The sequence below is a fragment of the Tupaia chinensis genome, unplaced genomic scaffold, assembly GCF_000334495.1.
Source record: "Tupaia chinensis unplaced genomic scaffold, TupChi_1.0 Scaffold000046_3, whole genome shotgun sequence".
Taxonomy (NCBI): Eukaryota; Metazoa; Chordata; class Mammalia; order Scandentia; family Tupaiidae; genus Tupaia; species Tupaia belangeri.
In genome coordinates, this window is record NW_006159504.1 from 3619279 (window position 1) to 3641766 (window position 22488).

General features: G+C 46.6%; 1 protein-coding gene across 2 annotated transcripts in view; it reads right to left on the minus strand.

Annotated features, from left to right (window-relative positions):
* The window catches only part of LYN (LYN proto-oncogene, Src family tyrosine kinase), an 88067-nt gene extending 66143 nt beyond the window's left edge, over nt 1-21924 (minus strand). The window contains exons 1-7 of one of the 2 annotated variants that reach the window (XM_006140877.3): nt 21856-21924; nt 18621-18666; nt 17039-17144; nt 14110-14208; nt 13885-13988; nt 12938-13087; nt 11508-11660 (exon numbers count right to left, since the gene is read on the minus strand). In XM_006140877.3, the coding sequence (XP_006140939.1) occupies nt 11508-11660; nt 12938-13087; nt 13885-13988; nt 14110-14208; nt 17039-17144; nt 18621-18666; nt 21856-21924 (727 nt within the window). Of the gene's footprint in view, nt 1-11507; nt 11661-12937; nt 13088-13884; nt 13989-14109; nt 14209-17038; nt 17145-18620; nt 18667-21792 lie in introns of both variants that reach the window. The other variant, XM_006140876.3, reaches the window with a different exon arrangement.
* Nucleotides 21925-22488: the final 564 nt, after the last annotated feature.

Here is a 22488-nt window from a genome sequence, read left to right on the forward strand (position 1 = left end):
GGAAATTGGACCCGCGGTAAAAAAAAAAAAAAAAAAAAGAAAAAAAAAAGTGGTACTGGGATGGTGCAGCAGTACCCGAGCCCATGCTGGGCCTCGTGGGAAGGGACTGGGTTCACGTCCCGGGACTGGCTTGTATGTGCTGGGTACCTTCATGCACCTATGATCCTGGCTGGCAGAGGTTAGAGGTGGACTGAAGTAGGGGCCCTGTCTGGGGGGATCATTCTCTCTCTCTGAAGAGCCTGATATGATTTCTTTAAAAGGGGGTCTCAGTATCAAAAAATGGAAGGTGTTTGTGTTTTTTTTTTTTTTTTGAAATGCATGCAATTGATTTTGGAAGTTGCTTAGTGAATAGTTTTGATGCACTTGTTTCCAATGAGAATTTATCAAGCAAAATCTAATTTGACATAATGTCCTGGGTTGACTCCATGGCCTGGTGTTTAAGACAGCCAGATCCCAAATGGGATTGGAACTGGAGCCCCTAATCCGGAGACTTGAGGAACAATCTAGATGTGTGTGTATGTGTGTGTGTGTGTGTGTGTGTGTGTGTGTGCCCAAAATCCCAAAAAGTGGGAGACTCGGGAGGTGGGGGGAGGATGTGTCACGACCATGCCCCATGAGAGGTGTTTTCTCCTTTCCTTCTCTCTGTCTCTTTGGTCAGTCCACACACCCTCTAGCAAATTTTTTAAAAAAAAGTTTCCATGAGGGACCAGCAGTTAGTGTAATAGCTATGTCGCCGGACTCCCATGTAGTCAACCGCGGTTCGAGTCCTGGACCCAGTGGCTTAAAACTCACGCTGGGCGTGTATGCATGTGTGCCCAAGATCCCAAGAGGAGAATGGAGGAGAAGGGATTGTGGCGTGGCCATCCCCTTGGGGGGTGATTTCTCGCTTTCTGTCTCTCTGTCTCTTTGTCTGTCTAGCGAGCGCACGCTCTCTATGGCAAAAACCTCTACCCCCTCCCCCCAAAAAAAAGTTCCCATGAGACCAGCAGGTAGCGTAGTGGTTAGGGCTCTGGACTCCCACACGTCCAACCACAGTTCAAGTCCCAGACCTGGCAGCTTGGAAATCACACCAGGAACGCATACGTGCATGCCCAAAATCCCATGAGAAGAATGGAGAAAGGCCGCAGCATGCCTATCCTCTCTGGGGGGCAATTTCTCACTTTCCCTCTTGCTGTCTCTGTCTCTGGCAGGCACATGCACCCTAATGGCAAAAGCCTTAATAAAATAAAAATTTTTAGTTTCCTCTCTCTCACAAAGCCTCCTCATAGACCAGGGAGGAAGAGGAAACCACCCGCAGCATCACCGGCCAGTCAGTTCCCCTGGAATAGAACAATCCAGAGAGGAAACGTGCGGCCCAGGTCAGAAGTCATGAGGATCACACAGGCGGGAGGAAGCAGCTGGAGGCAGAGACACCTCGTTCTCTTCCCCTCCAGAGAACAGATCACTTCCTAGTGCTTGCTCACTGGATTTCAGACTAAAACAGTCAGACCGTAAAATGCGACGGGTGGTCTACGAGCAATTCCTCACACTTAGCAAAAATATTAACTTACTTGCTTAGCAGTGATTATTTAATTTTCCCCCCATCAATGAAAAAACTAGCTTGCTATCCTGTGAGAAACAACTCAATTCTGGCAGCTCTGCATCACACAGACTGCGCTATTATCCCAGCCCACGGCAGTCAGGACGAGACGCGCATACACACACCGGATGGGTGCACCCTTCCACCTCGGACTTGAACCACGGCCTCTCCAATCACTGTTCTTTGGTTTCACTCCCAGTATTCCTCTGCTAAATGCATTCGACATATTGGGATCATTTCCAAAGCTGAGAAGGAACTTGGCTGACAGCCAAACTCACAAAGCATATGGACAAAAGGTCTCTGCTCTTTTTTTTCCTTCTGTCATCTCTTCATAAAATTTCTTCTCTCCTTTTCTTTCGTACCCTGCCACCCCTCCTCCTTCTTTCTCTTGGTCCTTCCCTTCCTTCCTTTCTTCCATTCAAGACTAGAAGGAGAAAAGCACAATTAGAAGACAACTACCAGGGCCAGCAGGTCGCACGGTGGTTAAGAGCACTGGACTTCCATATGGTCGACCGTGGTTCAAGTCCCAGACCAGGTGACTTGCTTTCTCATTTTCTCTTTCTCTCACTCTGTCCCTCCCTGATCAAATTTAAATAAATGAGTCAAGGGTACATGGGACTTTGTATTTCTACCTTTATAGATGTGCCAGCTACACTGAAAACCCCCCTAGAGCCTGTGATTCAAGTCTTTGCATTCAGAGCTGTGTGACAGTGACCACACCCAACCTCAGAATGTTTTCGTCCCCTCAGAAGGAAGTCCCAAACCCCTCAGCACTCACTCCCCTCTGTCCAGCGCCCCACCCTAGGCAACTAGTTATCTATTTTATGTTTTTACAGATTTGCCTATTCTGGACATTTCATGTAAATGGAATCATGTACCCCTTTATAATTGGTATTTTTATTAGTATTATCTTTTAATTTGCTATAATGTATGTGTGCCCACCAGAGAGAAACAGAGAGAGAGAGGGAAAGCGAGAAGGCAAGCCACCAGGTCAGGGACTCAAACCGCAGTCAGCCATGTGGGAATCCAGCACGTTTACCACCACGCCACCTGACGGCTCATAACTGACGTCTTTTACTTGGCATGGTATTTTTAGATTCATCCATTCTGCAGTATGTGGCAGTTCTTCTTTTATATTCTGGTTATGGGAATACCACAATTCATTTATCCACTCATCATCTGATGGACTTTTGGTTGTGCACACTTTTTGGCTATTAGGAATAATGCTGCTTTCAACTCCCATGTACACATTTTTATGTAAACATACATTTCATTCTTTCTTACAATTTCATGTGTATCGACAATTACCTCAAAATGAAAAAAAAAAAATTAGTTAAAGAAACAACTTTTGCTCAGTACAGAAGTCCTGGGTAGTTTCTCCCCTCTTTTTATATTTTTGTTCTAATGGAACCATATCTCCTTTATCTTAATAATAGTATTCAACTTTTTAAAATAATTATTTAACTTTATTTATTAGTTTATTTTTAATTTGACCAGAGAGGGACAGAGAGAAAGTGAGAAAGCAAGCTGCCAGGTTTAGGACTCGAACTGGACTGCCATGTGGGAGTCCAGCGCCCTTAACCACCACGCCACCTGCTGGTCCCAGTATTCGACATCTAGTAGTTGAGCGCTGTCAACCAGACTGAGCACATGCCTGCACAGGTACTTCCTCGTGCCATCCCTACGAGCAAGGTTCTATAACAACCCCAATTAAATGAGGCTACTGCTTCTGCCTTTTAAAACATTATTAGCAGGTCAAATAATTAGTAGCAAGTCTTGATTTTAAAAACGGGTGAAAGATTTGCAAGTAACGCTTTCTAAAGAAGGTACCGAAGGAGCCAGTGAGCACAGGAGAAGACCCACGTCACTAGCCAGCACCTCACGCGGTGCTCTCCTGAAACGGCCACTGAACAAACAAGTGCTCAAGGGAAAGATCAAACCAAACCCTGTGAGGATGCGGAGGAATTAGAATCCTCATACGCTGTCGATGGGAATGTAAAATGATGGAGCTGTATGGGAAATGGTATGGTAGTTTTTCAAAAAAATTAAAAACGGAAGTATCGGAGGATCTAGCGATTCCACTTGAAGGTGGAAACCAGGATCTCGAAGAGGTGTTTGTGTACCTGTATTCACAGCGGCGTCACACACAGCTTCTGAGAGGTGGAAGCAGCCCACTGTCCATCGGGGGATAAACAGATAAACAAAATGTAATATATACCCTAAGGGAACATTATCCAGCCTTTAAAAGGAAGGAAATCCTGGGGCTAGCAGGTGGCATGGTGGTTAAAGGCACTGGGCTCCTCCATGGACTGTTGGACCCAGTGGCTTGAAAATCACGCTGGGTGTGTGTGGTGCATTCCCAAAATCCTGAGAGGAGAATGAAGGGGAAGGGACTATGGAGTGTCCATCCCCCTGAGGGGTGATTTCTCACTTTCTGTTTCTCTCCAGCAAGTGCACATGGCCTATGGTAAAAACAAAAAAAATAAAAGAAGAAGAAGAAAAAAAGGCAAGGAAATTCTGATGCATGCTATAATGCGAACAAACTCTGAAGACATGTGAAGTGAAATAAGCCAGTCACAAAGGGGCAAATACCGGAGGTTCCATTGATATGAGATAGCCAGAGTAGTCGATTTCACAGGAAAGTAGGACAGTGGTTGTCGGGGGCTGCCAGGAGAGGCGAGTGAGGACTGTTTAAAGGACACAGAAGCTCAGTTTTCTAAGATGAAAGGGTATTTTCAAGGTTGGTCCCACACAATGTGAATGTGGGTTACATCCTGCCCTGTACACTTGCAAGTGGTTATGAAGTAGGCCAGCCCCACAGAGCAGTAGCTAAGGCAGTCAGATCCCACATCACCAACTGGTTCAAATCCCTACCCCATTAGCTTGAAAGAATACCAGGTGCATGAGTCCAAAATCTTAATGCGAAGGAGGAATGAAGGAAAAAGGATTGTAGAGTCCATGCTCTATTGGGAAATGAAATTTAAATACCAGTTCATTTTGATGCAAAAAATGTGTAAATCGATTCATATTTTTTTCATAATATGGACGTTCCCACGAACTTTTTGAAGTATCCAAAGCTCTATCTCCTCCTCCCCCTTTAACCTGTTTTTCCCAGGGATCAAATGAGTACACTCCAAATAAAAGTTCCCTAAAACCAAAATGTGAGTCTGGCCCTGTAGCCTAATGGTTAAGTGATCTGGATCCCGCATGGACGACCGCAGTTCAAATCCTGGCCCAGGCAGCTTGAAAAACATGCAGGGCACATGTGCATGCATGTCCAAAATCCCAACAGGATAGAGAAACGGAACAGAAGGCATTGTGGAGTGACCATGCAAGGTGTTTTCCCCCTCTTCCTCTCTCTGTCTCTCTCTGGCGAGTGCCCTCTGGTAATTACAGAAACAACCAAACAAAAACCAAACTGTGAACATTTAGTACATGGCCCAGTGGGAGCTCAGGAATGGGAAAGGGAGAGAACAGGCAGGGGGATACAGTGTATCTGGAATCAAAGCAAAAAGGTTTCCTTGATCCCAGAAAGGACCAATGGGCTTGAGTTCCAGGCCTGCGACTTCAGCCCAGTCTAGAGCCTTAAGACACAGCGAGGTGTAGTGGTGGGCTCAGGTGTGCTCTGCCTCAGAACACAGCGGGGTGTAGAGGGTGGGCTCAGGCGTGCTCTGCCTCAGGACACAGCGGGGTGTAGGGGGTGGGCTCAGGCATGCTCTCCCTTAGGACACAGTGGGGTGTAGCGAGTGGGCTCAGGCGTGCTCTGCCTCAGGACACAGTGAGGTGTAGGGGGTGGGCTCAGGCGTGCTCTGCCTCAGGACACAGTGAGGTGTAGGGGGTGGGCTCAGGCCTGCTCTCCCTTAGGACACAGTGGGGTGTAGTGGTGGACTCAGGCGTGCTCTGCCTCCTGCGCCTGCTCCTGACTCCCTGCTGGCTCAGCCTTTTTCAGTTTCTCTGGAACAGGCAAGCTGAACAGGGAAATGGTGCCTCTGACCTCTGCCATCACGGGGCTGCTACAGACATCACCGTTCCTCTTACGAACAGCCCTTGAATAACTTAAAAAAAAATTTAACTTTATTTATTATTATTATTATTTTTAAATTTGCTATAGGGTACACATGCTCACCATAAAGAGAGAGGGAGAAAGAGACAAAGAGAGAGGGAGAAAGAGAGTGAGATAAAAAGTGAAAAAGCAAGCAACCAGGTCCAGGATTTGAACCATGGTCAGCCATGTGGGAATCTAGTGCTCCAACCCCTATGCCACCTGCTGGCCCCTCAAGTAACTTTTTCTTAAATGTATTTATTTATTTATTTTAAAATTTCTTGTTCTTTTATACATTCAATCACGTTACTTAGCTTACAAAGTCAATGTTCCAACATGTGTACATTTCTCCCTAGTCCAGATGATAATACTATAAAATTATCTTCAACAGATAATACCACATTTCTTTGTCCCATTAATGCTTTGCCTCTCTATTTTTCTTCTAAATGTCCTTCCTCAGACTTTACTCTTTCACACACACTATATCTGGAATTCACATCCATTTATTGTGTTTCTACATACTTTAGTCAATTAGTTTCAGTCACAGAGTGCAGACCCTCGGTATATATTAAGTGGGGACATACAATGCCTCTTCTTCATAGCCTGGCTTGCTCAAGTAACTTTTAAAGAGCATCTAAGAGGACTCTCTGAACCTCTCCCCACTCAGGTTGGTAACTTCCCAGATCAGCAGTGGCCCAGCCATTTCCTATTTCACTATTGTGCCCTGTGGCTTTTTCATCCTGGCTGCTAATGACTACAGAGAAGCGCCCACCTTTGCCGGGTGCCCGGGAAGGTGCTCTGACAACACAGCTGACAGCAGCATTCCTGACGCCTGACACCATCCGACAGCAAGCGCATCTTCTCAAATACTGTTACTGAGATACAATTCATAGATGCACAGTTCATCCGAGCAGTTGGAGTGGAAGGTCCTTGGCTTGCTGCTACTTAGCCTCAAGTGCAGAGAGCCCACAGGCCTAGCCTCATCCTACCTTCCTTCACAGATCCTCATGGGGAGGCGGAACGAAGTCCCAAGCCATCACTTTGTACACAGGAAGGATACTGTTTCACAAGGACAGGGGCACCCCAGTGAGGCTACCCCTACATTTTCCCTCATGACATATAGGTAATTCCTTCACTGGCAAACATTCATAGGAAGATCTGACTGGATTATTTACAGCTTAGTTGCATGATAAAATGGGAGAAGATCCATCAAAAGAGGAAATCCAGCAAGTAGTCAAACATGGAAAAAAAAAATAGAGCACATAAAGCCAGACTCTGGACGACACTTCTGATGCATAATCTTCTTCCTTTCAACAACTCTGAGAGTGTTCACCCATTTCACTGATGTGAAGACTGAGGTTGGGAATGTTGCATTAACTGAACAAGCAATTGAGTCCAGGGTTCTTGGAGGACAGAGTGGTATGGCTCTCTCTCTGCCTTGAAAGATCTTGGGCAAATTCCTTCAGTGTCTTCTTTTATTAAATGGTGACAATAATGCCTGTCTTACAGCGGTACTGCAGGGAGTGCGTGAGAAAATTGATGACAATGTTCCTGGAACACAGCCAACAGACACAACAGCCGACAGCTGGTACACGCCTCGCTTCCCTCCTTCTGTGGTCTACTTCCCCTCCCACCCAGCCCTCTCCTCCCACTCTAAGTCCTCATCAATGCTTTGAGGAGGAGCACTCCCATGGACCCAGAGACTCGGAGCACAAGTCGATGTGACCATGAGAAGTTTGCTCCTGCCCATACTCTCAATGAAGAGATAAGCCTTGAAAGAGGAAGCCAGGGAGAGAAGGCGGGAGTCCCTGGGTCCTGAAGGGAGTTGGTGGGGTCAGAGTGGAGGTGTGTGGGGAGACTGGGAGACAGACAGGAAGGTCTTCAGTGTTCGTGGAGAAGGGAGGAGGACTTGCAATGAGCAGACCACCCTAAAGCCATTCGGGAAAAGCTGCTTTACACATGAATCCCCACACAGATTATTTATTCATTACAAAAGAGTGAAAAGTCATGGGGAGAAATCTGGTGGATTTCCTTAAGCCAAATCGGACAGATGATCAACAAGAAAGGAACCAATTAATATCATGCACCTTCTGATGGACATCCTGAGAACCCAGCATCACCTGGGAGCTTGGAGGCCGTTCGCCAAGACACAGCTGGGCCAGATCACGAGTGTTCCAAATGAGGCCAGTCTACAGACCACCAACCGGTGTTCTGCAAGGTCAATCTTGTGAGAGACAAGCTAGGAGAAGGGTCAGCCCAGATCACAGGAGACTAAAGACATGTGGACTGAGTGCAAACAGGTTGGGGAAAATGGCCTAAAGGACATTCTTGGGACCCCTGGGGAATTCACATATCAACTCTGTATCAGGTGACAGCAGGTATAGATGTTAGATTTCCTGAGTGTGACCACTGCATTGTGTAAGATAGTGGCCCTGCCCTGGGGACACACACGGTCCAGTATTTAGTCACGTTTGAAGCTTGCTCTCAGGGGCCCAACAACGATGGGTGTGTCCACACAGAGATTAAAAGATAAAGCAGGGGCCAGGCAATGGTGCAGCAGTAATGGAACTGGACCCACATGGGAAGGTCCCGGGTTCCCGCCCTGGAACCTCTGTGAGCACACCTGGCATGCAGGCATTCCCATGATTTGCGGCTGGCCAAGGCTGGGCTGGATCAGGGCATGAAGAACCTTTCAGGGGTACCTCTCTCCCTCTCTTTCTCTGTTTCTCCCAGAGATAAAATAAAAAAGTAAATACAGCAAAATGTTAATGACCATTGAATCCAGGCGAAGGGCCTGCGATGTTTATTATACTGAGCCTGCCCCTATTCTGCGGATTTGAGAAATAAACACAGGACCGACTCCATGGTGGGGAGGGAGTATGCTCAAGAGAAGCCAGACCCCACATGGCGACCGCAGTGCGAGTCTCCAGCCTAGCCAGCCTGAAGCACACTGAGGGTGTGAGCGCTGAGCGCTGAGGGTCTGCAGGGTTGGAGGGCTAGAGGAAGGGGACCGCGGCACAGCCACCCCTCTGGGGGGTGCTCCTCTCACGCTCGCTCTTCACATTCGCTCGGTATCATAAATAAAGGAAAACGAACAAAAGAAGAAAGAGAAAGCCTCCAGAGTCTGCTCAGCTGGGCTAGAGAGCTTCCCTCATTACAAGTCAGTCAGTTTCCACTCACACAAAGCTGGACAGAGAACGTGAGCCTGAGAGCACGAGAGACCTAGTACTCCACCCTTTCCAGAAGGAACTGCATTTTCAGTTAGAACCTCAGAGGGAACACGGTGCGTTAAAAAGTCTTTTGTTTTAAATTCTTATCACAAAAATTCACACTCACTATAAAAACTTTAGAAAGGGGATGAGCAAAAACTATGGCCTGGAGAAAGCCACTGCTATAGTTTCAGTGTTCTTGCTGGCCTAAGAAGGCGATACTTAACTCAAGAAAAAAATGAATCACTGGGCTGGTGGGTGGCGTGGCAGTTAAGGCGCTGGACTCCCACATGACCCACTGCGGTTTGAGTCCCGGATCTGGCAGCTTGTTTTCTCGCTTTCTCTCTCTCTCTCTCTCTCTGGTCAAATTTTTAATAATAATAATAATAATAATTATTATTATAATGATAGGGGCCAGCAGGTATTATGTCGGTTAAGGGCTCTGGACTCCCACAGGGCCGACCTGAACTTGGGAGCTTGCTTTTTCCCTTTCCCTTTCTTTCTTTCTCTCTTTCACTCTGTCGCTCTCTGGTTAAAATAAAGTCAAATAAAATAATTCTTTAAAATGCAAGGCTTCCTCTCAAGCCAAAGAACCCTAAACTCTGAGATGAAAGCACATTTCTTGAACTTAAAATGTACACCTTGGGCCAGCCCGATGGCCTAGCGGTTAAGGGAAGTCAGATCCCATCTGGCTGATCGTAGTTCAAGTCCTGGTCTCAGCAGCTTGAAAACCACACTGAATGTGTCCGTGCACGCCCCAAATCTGACAGGGGGAGAAACAGGGGAAGAGACTGCAGTGTGACACCTCAGGAGGGGTACTTTCCCCCTCTCTCCCCACCGCACTGTCTCTCTAGTGAGTGCACACAACCTCGGACAACTGGAAAAATATAAATATGTTAATATTACATATTAATTATATGATATAAAATTCATGTATTTATATATCAATATAATATACTTAATCTCAAGTGGATCCAGTCTCCTTAGCCGCTGAGCTACAGGGCCACCCCTGGATACACATTTTGTATTTAAATATGTACTTTATGGGACCAGCAGTTAGCGTAATGTTGCTGGACTCCCATGTAGTTTACCGTGGTTCAAGTCCCAGACCCGGTGGCTTAAACTCACGCCGGGCGCGTGTGTGTGTGTGCCCAAGATCCCGAGAGGAGAATGGAGGAGAAGGAATTGCGGCATGGCCAACCCCCCTGGGGGGTGATTTCTCGTTTTCTGTCTCTGTCTTTCTGGTGAGTGCACACACCCTATAGCAAAAATCTCATTAAAAAAATGTACTTTATGTTTATATAAAAAACCATGATGCATTTTTCTGTTTCTCTGTGCAAAAACGTGTCATGACTTTTCTGATGACCCAATATATTTAACAGTCATTATATACTAATATATATTTAATATATGTTATATACATATAATATAGATATATATTACATATACACATATATAATATCATATATAAACATAATACACATATTTAAATATAAAATAACTTGTGTACCCAGGGTTGGCCCTGTAGCTCAGAAGGAAGCTGGATCCCACATGGCTGATCACAATTTGAGTTCCAAAATTGCAAAAAGTGTGGATAAGCAAAGTTGTCTGATTGCAGTTCAAGTCCCAGCTCTGGCGGTTTGAAAAACATACCAGGCACATGTGGGTGCATGCCCACTATCTTAACAGGAGGAATTGAGGACAAAGGATTCTGTGTGACCATACCCCACTGGTGGGTGTTTTTTCTTTCCTTCACACCCCCTCTCTGTTGCGAGGGCACAGGACCATGGACAATAATTGTTTTTTTTTTTTTTTTTGAAATGTTTTTGTTATAGGGTATGTGCACTCACCAGAAAGACAGAGACAGAGAGATAGAAAGCGAGAAATCAACCCCCATGGGGGTGGCCACGCTGCAATCCCTTCTTCTCCATTGTCCTCTCAGGATCTTGGGCATGCACGTACACATGCCTGGTGTGAGTTTAAGCCACCAGGTCCAGGACTCGAACCGCAGTCGGCTACGTGGGAGTTCAGCGACATAGTTATAACACTAACTCCTGGTCCCTAATAATTTTTTTTTAATATGCATTCTGAGAATACGATGATGAGGGAGAACCATGAAGAGGTAGGCAGAGTGAACAGGATAAATACCCATTGCTCCTTTCTTTATAAACGTTATGAGAATTACCAAGTCACAAAGAAGAATACGAGTAGACAGATAGATCTTGCTGGCATTTCTCGGCTCCAGGTGGACAGAGAAAAGCAAAATAAATGATGCTTCAGACACAATCTGACACAGAAGCCATAGAAAGGCTGAGCCTGGGGCCAGAGGGTGGCGTGGTGGTTAAGGTGCTGGACTCCCAACGTGGCTGACTGCAGTTCAAATCATAGACCCGGCAGCTTGAGAATCACACTGAGTGTGTGAGTGTGCGTGCCCAAGATCCCGAGAGGAGAATGGAGGAGAAGGGGTTGTGGTGTGGCCATCCCCCCGGGGGATGATTTCTCCCTTTCCCTCTTGCTGTCTGTCTGTCTGTCTCTGTCTTTCTTAGACAAGTGCAAAAACCCTATGGTAAAACCTTAAAAAAAAAAAAAAGAAAAAGAAAAGAAAGAAAGAAACAGCTGAGCCATTACTTCCCGGTTGCTGCCTCCAGGTGGACGTTGGCCCCGGGTCTGCACTCACCCATCCACACTTCCCCAAACTGTCCAGCGCCGAGCTTTTTCACCAGCTTAATGGACTCTCGGGGGATCTCCCAGGCATCTTTATCCCATGGCTTCTGTGGCTTGGGACTAATACAAGCCTTCTCCAATCTTCTGCACAGGCCATCTGACTGCTCTGAAGTGAGAGGGAAGCTGAAGGTTAGCAAGCCCAGCACCGTGCGTGTTACAGTATCGTGAGAAAAGCTGGGCTCGTCCTCATCACGCCCTGTCTGCCATGGTCCGTGGACCTCAAATGCTTTTTGCGTAAACATGACTTGAAATTCTTAAAAGCTCTTTTCAGACATACTTGATTTTACTCATTAGCACCACTACTAAATGAAAACAGAAAACAAAACAGACGGGCAGAGCCCGAAAGGCTGCCACACCTAATGAAATGTGAGTTCAGATTACGGAGGCCGCATGAGCTCCACACCTGGGCCCAGAATAGAATAGGTGAGCGCCACCAGCCCTCAACACGCTGGCCAGATAGACAATGAGTGGGGGAAGAGGAAGGGAGGAGGCCACAAAATCGGAGGCTCCTCGCTCTCTCTGTGTTTGGGGACTAAGCAAACTTGAGTGATTCGTAGACAGCAGCAGTAGCCACACCCACTCTGCCTGACTTTAGTCACAGGGAAGGAACCTCAAGGCTGGTTGTGGGAGGGCTGACAGTGGCTCAGCCGGACACAATGCACTAGGAGGCTGACCCACACCGAAGGTTCCAGGTTTGCATTTGGAGACAGCCCTGGGCAGCAGGGCATGCATGTGCCCATGATCTGGGGCCATCTGCGGCTGGGGGTGGACCACAGTGCAAAGGCCCTCTTGGGTTGCTGTCTGTCTCTCCTGTCCATGGCAGAGATAAACGAATAAAGTTAACCACAACCACAAAAGGCTAGTCCGGGCTATAGTTTTCACAGGGCTAGAAAGGAGCACCGAAATGAGCACTAGCACTCGTAAATATTTCAGAGATGGTGGGCCATTATTTCTGTGTTCTTTTAGCAAGAGCATGTATTAATTTCATACGTAGATGTGTGTGTGTATAAATATATAGATGTGCTCATGATATGGGTCTGTAGACCTGCATTCCTAGTCCAGACAGCTAAAGGCATATTGTAAAACTATATACCCTGTACAAAAATAACACTGATTTTTCTTTTTGGTAATTTTGAAACATCGAATGTCAAACAGCAACGTCTAGGTGGAAAGCACTGGAATAGTGATGCACAAAGATCGAATCTTACTTGGAGGGTGTACTTAATGACAGATGAATTTAGAATCAGTTATAAAACGTGACCTGCCAACTTCCTCCAAGAGAAATAGGATGCTTAGAAAGCTGTAATAGAAGAATAGCACTTGCCACCATACGCCCGTCGTGGTAAACATGGTCTCCCTTGGCAGACATCAGTTGGTACTTACTTTGGTAATGCTTAATCATGTCGCTGATACAGGGGAAGGTGATTCGTGGAGAGATGTAATAGCCCCCATTGTCCAGACTTCTAATTTTGTAGTGCTTTATGACGTCGCCATGCACGGGGTCGTAATCTCTGACAGACAGGGAGAAGCTGCCTGTAAAGGGTAAGGGAAGGTTATGTTTCTGTTTTGCAAATAAGATCTGCACTATGCAACACTGTCAGACACACAAAAGCTGTGCAAGATGTAAATTATGTATTTAATGCATCAATTAAAAAAATCTTATAAAAATTCTTGAAAAACGAAGCTAACATTTTGTTTGCTGTGAGTCTTGCCGACATGTCATTTTCCTTCTTCATGAGGGCTATAATTTAGGTAAACTGAAAAGTTATTTTTTGATGTTCTTTTTCTTAAGATTTCAGGATTTACTCTAAGTAATAACACAAGCGGCTTTATTATTTAGATAAAACGCAAATGCAAAGCAGTGTAGGAACTGGTCCCGACAGTGCCTGCTGTCCGTGCTCCTTCCAGTACCCAGATCATTCGAATTTGCTGTCTGTTACCAAACCATAAAACTTGCACCATTAGAGCATCCTACACCTTTTTCTCTCTTTCTTCTTTTCTTTTTAGATAGAGATTTTTGCTACAGGGCATGTGCACTCACCAGATAGAGAAATAAAGAGATAGAAGGCAAGAGATCACCCCCAGGGGGGATGGCCACACCGCAATCCCTTCTCTTCCATTCGCCTCTCAGGACTTTGAGCACACATTCACACACGCCTCGTGTGAGTTTTAAGCTGCCGGATCAGGGACGTGAACTGCAGTCGACTACGTGGCAGTCCAACAATGTAACCATTACACTAACTGCTGGTCCCTACCTTTTTCTTTCTTTAGTAATTGTAGAATAGTTTCTAAAAATGGTTTCCTCAAGAGTATCAGATAAGACTTCCTACCTTTCAATGTTTCACTTTCTCTGATGAGAAAAGCTCCCGCGCTGTTCCCTGGTGCCAGAAGCTGCCTTTCTGCATCTTTCCTGGTTATATCCTTGAAAAACCACCTGAAAGGACATTTGAACATTTCACAGATGCTGTGGTCCAGGGTGGGCAAAAGATGAGCAACACCAACACGAAATCGGATGCGGTTGCCGCTGCCACCCAAGATGACACGTAAGTACTCACTCTTCCGTTTCTAAGGTGTTGACTTTGGCCACGTAGTTGCTGGGGATGAAGCCTTCTCTCTTAGTTGAAAGGGACTTTGCTTTCCACCATTCTCCATGCCTGGAACAGAAACACATCCAAGTTTATATCTGAGACCCAAAACTACAACAGGAATTGTCTTAAGGTGCTTGTTTAGGGGGAGGGGGTAAGAAGAGGAACATCCTTGGAACCCCAGAATCCAGTGAGAAAATTCACTCTTGATGGAGTGAAATTCAGTTAGAGACTGAAGCAAATGAAAACAGCCTTCCATCCTGAGCTTGAACCACTGTGCTCGGCACTGCACAGATAAGGGCTGGTGGAATGGCTCCTATCAGCTGGTGGCGCAGTGGTGAGGCAGCTCAATCCCACATGGCCCACTGTGTGGCTTCAGTCCTGCACCGGGTCGCTTGACAAAAACACCAGGTGTGAGTGTATGCCCAAAAGGCTGAGAGGAGAATGGAAGAGAAGAACTGTGGTGTGGCTATCCTCTCTAGAAGGTGTTCTCTCTCTCTCTCTCTCTCTCTCTGTCCTCTCTCTATCTCCATCAAGTACACACACCCTATAGCAAATTCCAGAAAGAAACAAAAAGGCTCATATCTTGCAGAAGAAGCAAGTAGTCTGTGCTTCCCCCCAGGAGAGCTAAGAAGTGCCTTAGGATCTTTACAGAAATAGGAGTCGAGAGTAAGGCGAAGTCCCCGTGTTACAGACTCCTTTGTTAACACCTCTGGCTTCCATAGAGATGGAGTCCATGGAAAACTAAAAGAATACCGTAAAACAATTCCGAGCAAGTAAGCCTCAGCACCATGGCCCCGTGCCTAAACAAGAGGGCAAACGTGAGCCAGGAGGAGACCGGGCCAGGTCCGGAAGGGGCAGGTGAGCTGGTGCAGGGGAGGACGGGGTGGGCCAGGAGCCTCCACCGTGTTCTCCTTCAAATTCTCACACCAGACGGCAGGGCGGGCAACTGCAACCCACACTCACTTCCACACAGTTGATGTCCACGCAGCCATCAGAGATGACAGGATTTCAAATAGTTTGTGGAAAAATGGGGTTAAAGAATGAGTTTATTTTGGTGAGAAAAAACTTGAAATCCACTCAGTTTTTCATAACACACATTTTCTATGATGACTTGAAGTCGCCCCACCCCCCATAAACACATACATACAGGTACCATGTACAGCAACCCCATCTACAAGGGGAAAAATCAAGGTAGAGGTCCCATGACTCATCAAGGTCACGCGGCTGTCCATGGTGAGGCCATGGCGGCTCAAGCCCATGCTCGGCCATGAGCACACCCTTAGCCACCAACACCTGCTCCTTAAGAACGGAGTCTTCCCCTCTGACCCTGTCGGCAGGGCAGCACCTCACTGCACACAGACCAGCAGGAAAAGCAAGCTGTGATGACAATACGTGGAGTTCCCTATTCTTAGTACTATCCTGTGGCCGGGCGAGTGTCACATGTCTGTGACTCAGCATGGAGGGGTCAAGGAAATGACGATGTGTCCCAGCATCTTCACAGAACAGCCGGGACTTCTGGGCGGGGCTTTTCCAACGTGACAGCACACCCAGCACAGTGCCCAGAAGTCAAACTGGGGCAGAGGGGGTGTAAACCGTCGGAATCTGGGTAACAAAACTGAATATAATAGCATGGCCTTTTATTTTTTTTTTTAGAGGTTGTTGCTAAAGGGCGCGTGCGCTCGCCAGCCAGACAGAGAGAGACAGAGAGACAGAAAGTGAGAAATCACTCCCAGGGGGAATGGCCATGCCACAATCCCATCTCCTCCATTCTCCTCTCGGGATCTTGGGCACGCACATGCACCCGGCATGAGTTTTAAGCCACCAGGTCCAGGACACGAACCGTGGTCGACTACATGGGAGTCCAGCGACATAGCCATTATACTAACTGCTGGTCCCAGCATGGCCTTTTAAACAACATGCAAGTGCCACATGGACTCAAACTCCTTTTTAAAGGTTTTTGCCATAGGGCATATGTGCTGGCCAGAGAGGAGAGAGACAGTGAACAGGAAAGCAAGAAATCACCTGCTAGGGGTATGGCCATGCCACAATCCCTTCTCCTCCATTCTCCTCCCGGGATCTTGGGCACTTGCACACACACACACGCCCAGAGTGATTTTCAAGCCACCAGGACTAGGACTCGAATCACATCAGCCACATGGAAGTCCAGTGCATTAACCACCACACCACCTGCTAGCCCCCTCAAACGTACATTTTAAATTTGCTATAAGGGATGTGTGCTCACTGGAGAGAGACAGAAAGCGGGGGGGGAGGAGTGAGAAATCACTTCCCCAAGAGGTATGACCACACCACTGCCCCTTCTCCACTCTCTTCTCAGGATTATAGGCGCACATACACCCAACATGTTTTTCTAGCCATAGGGTCCTGGCCTCAAATCATGCAGTAGGCCATCTGGGATCCAGCCATCTTAACCATCACGCCACTGGCTGGCCCCACACCCGGACTTCTTAAAGTGGCACAGCTAGAGAAAGAAACCAAGGCCTGGGTAGTGGTGCTGTGGTAATGCAACTGCGAGGCCGACCCACCCGGGAAGGGGCCAGAACAGGCTAGAGCTGCGGTGATTATGGCCCCAAGCCACTGTTGGGGTATCTCTCTCTCTCTTCTCATGGAATAAAGAAACTTTAAAGGAGGGAAGGAGAGAGAGAAACCAGTGCTTTCTTCGAAGGGAAACCACCTGGAGAACACCCACAACTGCACTGAAAGGAAAGCGCCCTCAGCCCTGCTCCTCGTACTGCTGAGCCCGGTTAACAGCAAGGAGGCTGGGAGGCCTCGTGCCAGTGGGAAGGGGTCTGGCTAGGGCTGTGGCACTGGAGGACAGTCTGCAGGCCTCCAGGGCCCACGGAAGGCGCAGCAGCCACAGCACATTGGGAGCACTCACTCCTCCAGGACTTTCATCTTCTCCCCTTTCTTGAAGGACAGGTCATCGGGGTGGATGCCATCATAGGGGTATAATGCGACCACGATGTCTCCTTGCTCCTCTGGATCTGAAAATGAAGAACGCGAGGGAACACTTGTAAGAATCCATCCAGAAAGTCCTCACCAGACAAGCGGGGAGCTGCGGCACGGTGTCTCCTGCCCAGCCGGGCTCAGGAAGCCCCGTGCCATGAGCCCCGTGGAGTCTGTTATCACACTCGCACAAGCTCAGCTACAACTCCAGCTCACATTAAGAAGCGATACTCCTGAGAGCAGCAGTTAGTGTAATAGCTCTGTTGCTGGCCTCCCACGTAGTCGACAGGGGTTCGAGTCCCGGACCCGGTGGCTTAAACTCACGCCGGGCACGTGTGCGTGCGTGTCTGAGATCCTGAGAGGAGAATGGAGGAAAGAGGATTGCGGCATGGCCATCTACCCTGGGGGATGGGGGGGGGTGATTTCTCTCTTTCTGTCTCTCTGTCTCTCTCTCTCTGTCTGGCGAACCCACGCGCCCTATAGCAAAAACCTCTCCAAAAGAAAAGAAAACAAAAAACAAAAAAAGAAGCAATACTCCTGTGTTTACAGCAGCTTGACACATGGTAGTCAAACTGTGAAAATGATCCGAATGCGTGTACATTCACTGACGCAGCAAATGAAACGCAGTGTATCCACACCATGGACGCTGCTCAGCCTGGGAAGGCAAGGACTTCCCACACACGCTCCCGCAGAGGAACCTCAACATGGCGCACAGAGAAAAAGGCCGGCACAAAAGAACACACACCGGGGACTGCACTTACGGGGGGACGGACGGAGAGAAACTCAGGGACAGAAAGTAGCTTGGGGGCTGCCAGGGGCTTGAGAAAGGGGGAGTGGAGGGCTAGTGTTCAGTGGGGAGAGAGTTTGAGTTTGGGAAGATGACAGCGTTCTGGAGCTGGGTGTGCTGGGGGCTGCAGGGCAACGTGAGTGTCCTTGATGGCACTGAGTTGCACACTTAGTGCTGATTAAAATGCTGAGTCCTATGTTGGGTGTACAGAGGGACTCCAGAAAACTCATGGAAAAATGGCGTTAAAGTATGAGTTTATTTTGGGGTCACGAATGTTTAAAATCCATGTATAGCTTTTCCATAACATATGTTTTCCATGTACTTTTCAAAGACCCCCCTTGTATTTTCCCATAAGAAAAAAAACAAAACAAAACAGGGACCAGCAGTTAGTGTAATGGCTGTCACTGGACTCCCATGTAGTCGACCGTGGTTCACGTCCTGGACCCGGTGGCTTGAAACTCACAGCAGGTGCGTGTGCGTGCGTGCCCAAGATCCCGACAGGAGAACGGAGGAGAAGGGATTGCGGCATGGCCATCCCCCCTGGGGGGTGATTTCTCGCTTTCTGTCTCTCTGTGTCTCTCTGTCTGTCTGGCGAGCGCACGTGCCTTATAGCTAAAACCTCTCAAGAAAAAAAATAAAGAAAAAAAATAAACAAACATCTAGGACAACTAATTTATGGAAACTCTAAGAGGAAAAACAAATTAACTATGCTGTTATAAAAACATACCTTTAGTTTGAAACCTCTGTCCTGGTAAAAGCTGAGATTCCGGAACCTACAAGAGAATATTTGTTAGAAGAAAATAATTCAGGTGTAGCTTTTCTTACTCACATTTATGTTGTGCATTGTTTTTTCTAATAGTAGCAAAGGATGTTTGAATTTGCTAATTTATTAAGCCGGAAAGAAGGATATATAGAGAAAATTCTGGCACTATGGTCACAAGCTACATGACTCCTGAAAGCTCTTGCTTCTCAGAGCAGTCCCTTGCCAGAGCCGGCAGGAAGTGAAAAGGGAGCCGGGCCCGGGCCAGCGGCTGGTGGATGTTCAGCCCATCACGATTCTCCCTCTTATTTGGTAACAGAACCCTAAAGGTATTTGGGGTGGCAGTTCACCCAGTTCAATGACTGTACCTCCAAACTTTCTAGACTCCTATCTAGTGGAGGAGGCAGTGTTTCCTTTTGGTTTTTGTTTGTTTTTTTCCTGGGAAAGGGCACATGGACATGCCAAAGTGATAGAGCGAGGCAGAGAGGGAGAAAGTGCCTCCCAATCGGACGTGGTCTTGCTGCCATTCATTCTCTTCCACTTCTCCGTCCCGTCAGGATTCGGGGCACACATGCAGCACCTGGCATGATTTTCAAGCTACCGCAGGTGGCCATGTGGGATCTGATTCCCTCTACCGCTAGGCTACAGGGTCTGCCCAAGGCAGCTTTCCTATAAACAAATGGTTGTGTGAGCCTTCGGCAGACTCTCCTTTCCCTTCACCTCCTTTCTGCCTAGAAATACGTGATGGCAGGAGCCCAGGCAGCCAGGGAAACCAAACACAGGAACAGCAGAGCAAAAGGTGGAAGGGCCAGGCCCTGGTGACTTTGCAGAATTGCCACCTGAGGCCAGCATTGCCTGTCTGTGTTCAAAAATGTGTCACTGGGACTCTGTCACTAGCAGCTAAAAGCAAGTCCTGACCCAGACTTTCTTGGGCTGACCTTGGGCTCTGTCATGGGGACAAATGGTGTCCCCATCATTTTTGTTGGGAGATGAATTAGTGGGAAAGGCTGATGGTACAACAGTGCATCTAAATTACCTTTCAAATCAAGTTCCTATGTCTCCCAAGGCCATGCTGAGGGCGAGGCTGTGTGAGACCTCTCGACACCTTCGAAGGAAGGCGCTATCAGAGTCCCGGCACCGTGAGTCAGGCCACTTCTCAGCTTCTCCTCCATGGGAGTGATTTCATGAACTAGGGCTAAGACTGTACTGGAGTTTAAATTTCTGATGAAAGTCGGCCCATGCGAATCTCACTGTGATGCTGGAAAATCCATAGGTCCTTACTCTCTTTCAATACTTATTTCAAGATGTTTTCTATGGATATTTTTAATCATGTAGATTTGCATAATTAGGGTGCATTATCCGTTTCATATGATTTAGTGGAAATAATTAGACGATGAGAAACTAATGAAATCATTCTGAAAGCAGCAAGCTAATCTTTCACATATCAAAGAGCTCCTAATTTACAGATTCATACACTTTTTATAAAACCAGAAGACATTTATACAACTCATGTACCACCGCTGTGGGCTTTCCTTGAAGTGGCTTTTCCTGGAGTCTGACTGCATTTGCTTCAGTCTGACCTCGCTTCTCAGACGCTCCTGGTAATCAATCCCCAGGCTGCACCTTGCCACACCGGCCAGGGCTGCACGTGTTACTGACGCCCATGGCAAAGGCACACTAATGGGCTCATGGAACAAGACACACATTAAATACGTGTGGTGTGCGTGAGGGATTGAAAGATGTCAAACGTTTCCTACTTCTGCTTTCTAACTTATTTTTTAATTTCCTTTACCCTGAACAAGAAAAAAAATGGTGTGTAACGTTGTACTGTTCATTTTTTACTTTTCTAAATAAAAGATATCTTCGTTCATCCTTTATAGACAAAAAAAAAAAAAAAAAGAAAAAGACAAAGAAAAAAGAAAACTTGAGGTTTAAAGCATAGAAAAATCAAAGAATGTGTTCCCAGGAAAAAAAAAATCCTTTTGATGAGACCTTGAAATCTGTTTAAAAAAAAAAAATCCCTTATCATATTTATGTAATGTATACTTCTAAATGTCTATATACTGAAGTAATGTTTTAAATTTGTATACTGCTATGTATATATTATTACTAAATTATTAAAGTACTAGTAAGCTCATACATTTTCAGTATTTTCCACATATAAAATTACAATGTGAATATCTACCCAGAAACATTATGTACTAGAACTTAATACCACAATGTCTTCACTCTTCCTCTCTATATCTCTGTTAAGGCCATCTCTGATTTATCAGGCTCAATGGTGACATGTGACTTTGACATGTGACAAATGTGTTTGACCTGCAGGGAAGGCTGAGAGGCATTTAGAAACGTGTCAGACTAGAGAAACGGTAAAACTCCTTACTAAAGGCATTTGAACTAATCTGGAATAAGCTGTTTTCAGCTTAAAGCTGGGGAATTCCATACAAAGCAGACGGTAGGAAAATGTAACGGATGTAAGGCATGTAATACAGTGGACTTAAGGCTGCAGTGATCTAAACCACTGTTCCTCCTTTCCATGAAATGAGATATTCATTCTTTCTTTGCCAAGCTTTTCTAAAATACGTCAACTAGGACATCACTCATATAAAACGTCTAGGGCAGATTTTGCCCAAAGTTGTAAGGCTAAAGTATTGCATTTTAAAATATCTTTTAATTCCTGATAAATCCTGACCACATCAATATCTGTACTATTCTGAATGAGAGAAAAGTTGGGGTAAGACGCATTAGTATCCACTTGAGCTTCTGACTTGAATCTAGCATTTCCTTCTACGTCCAGGCCACTGTGGACTCTCATTATCTACTCTAAATCACACAGGCCTCTCTCTATCTGTGTCTGTGTATCCAGGCAGTGGGGTCTTTGCACCAGTCATATGAAAGAGTTTTCTTCACACACGAGAATGTTACTAAAGGCCACTTTACTGCACAAGTAAATGGACTGGTCATCCCGAAAATGTTTACACACTCTTCAAAAGATTAAGTTATGAACCCTATCAAAAACGATGTCAGGCCTAAGCAATCAGTGTGATCTCTGCATGTACATATCCCAGAGCGGAGGTCACAGTATGCGGCTATGCTTTGATCCTGCCGTGGGAACGCTCCCCTGAGACTATCTACTTACTGGCCTTGGCTGTTTATTGGACGTTGGATCTCTCACATAAATAGTTCGGTCAGTATTACGTACTGGTTGAGTCTTCAAATCTATTCCATCGTCATTCAGATTGTCTTTGCTTTTTGATTTTATACATCCCATATTTCCTGTTGGAATAGAAAAGCAATGACATTGTTTTACTATCCCAGAACTGGCTTCATACCTCCAAATTCTCTCCCTTAAAGACAACTGCGAAGGGTCCAATGCGCTCCACTTGCCCTCCCCACCCCTGGAAGTTCATGTGTTGGGATGCAGTTGTGAAGATATTCAGAGGAGGCCTCGCAAGGCTGTGGTGTTGGAGGGTGGGGACTGGAGGTAGTGGGTAGGCATCAGGCTGGGGCCCTCACAATCGACTGCTGGTTTCCAAGGACGGGGTAAGACAGAGAGACGAACACAGACATGCTCACGTTTGTCCTGTCATGTCACCCACCAGCAGAAGGCTCTCACCCAGGGAGGATCCTGGACCTTGGACCTCCAAACCATGAGCTAGATAAATTCTATTCTTTCGTTTGTTTGTTTTGGTTGTTTTTGGAGAGGTTTTTGCTACAGGGCATGTGTGCTCACCAGAAAGACAGAGAGAGACAGAAAGCGAGAAGTCACTCCCTGGGGGGATGGCCACGCCACAATCCCTTCTCCTCCATTCTCCTCTCGGGATCTTGGGCACAC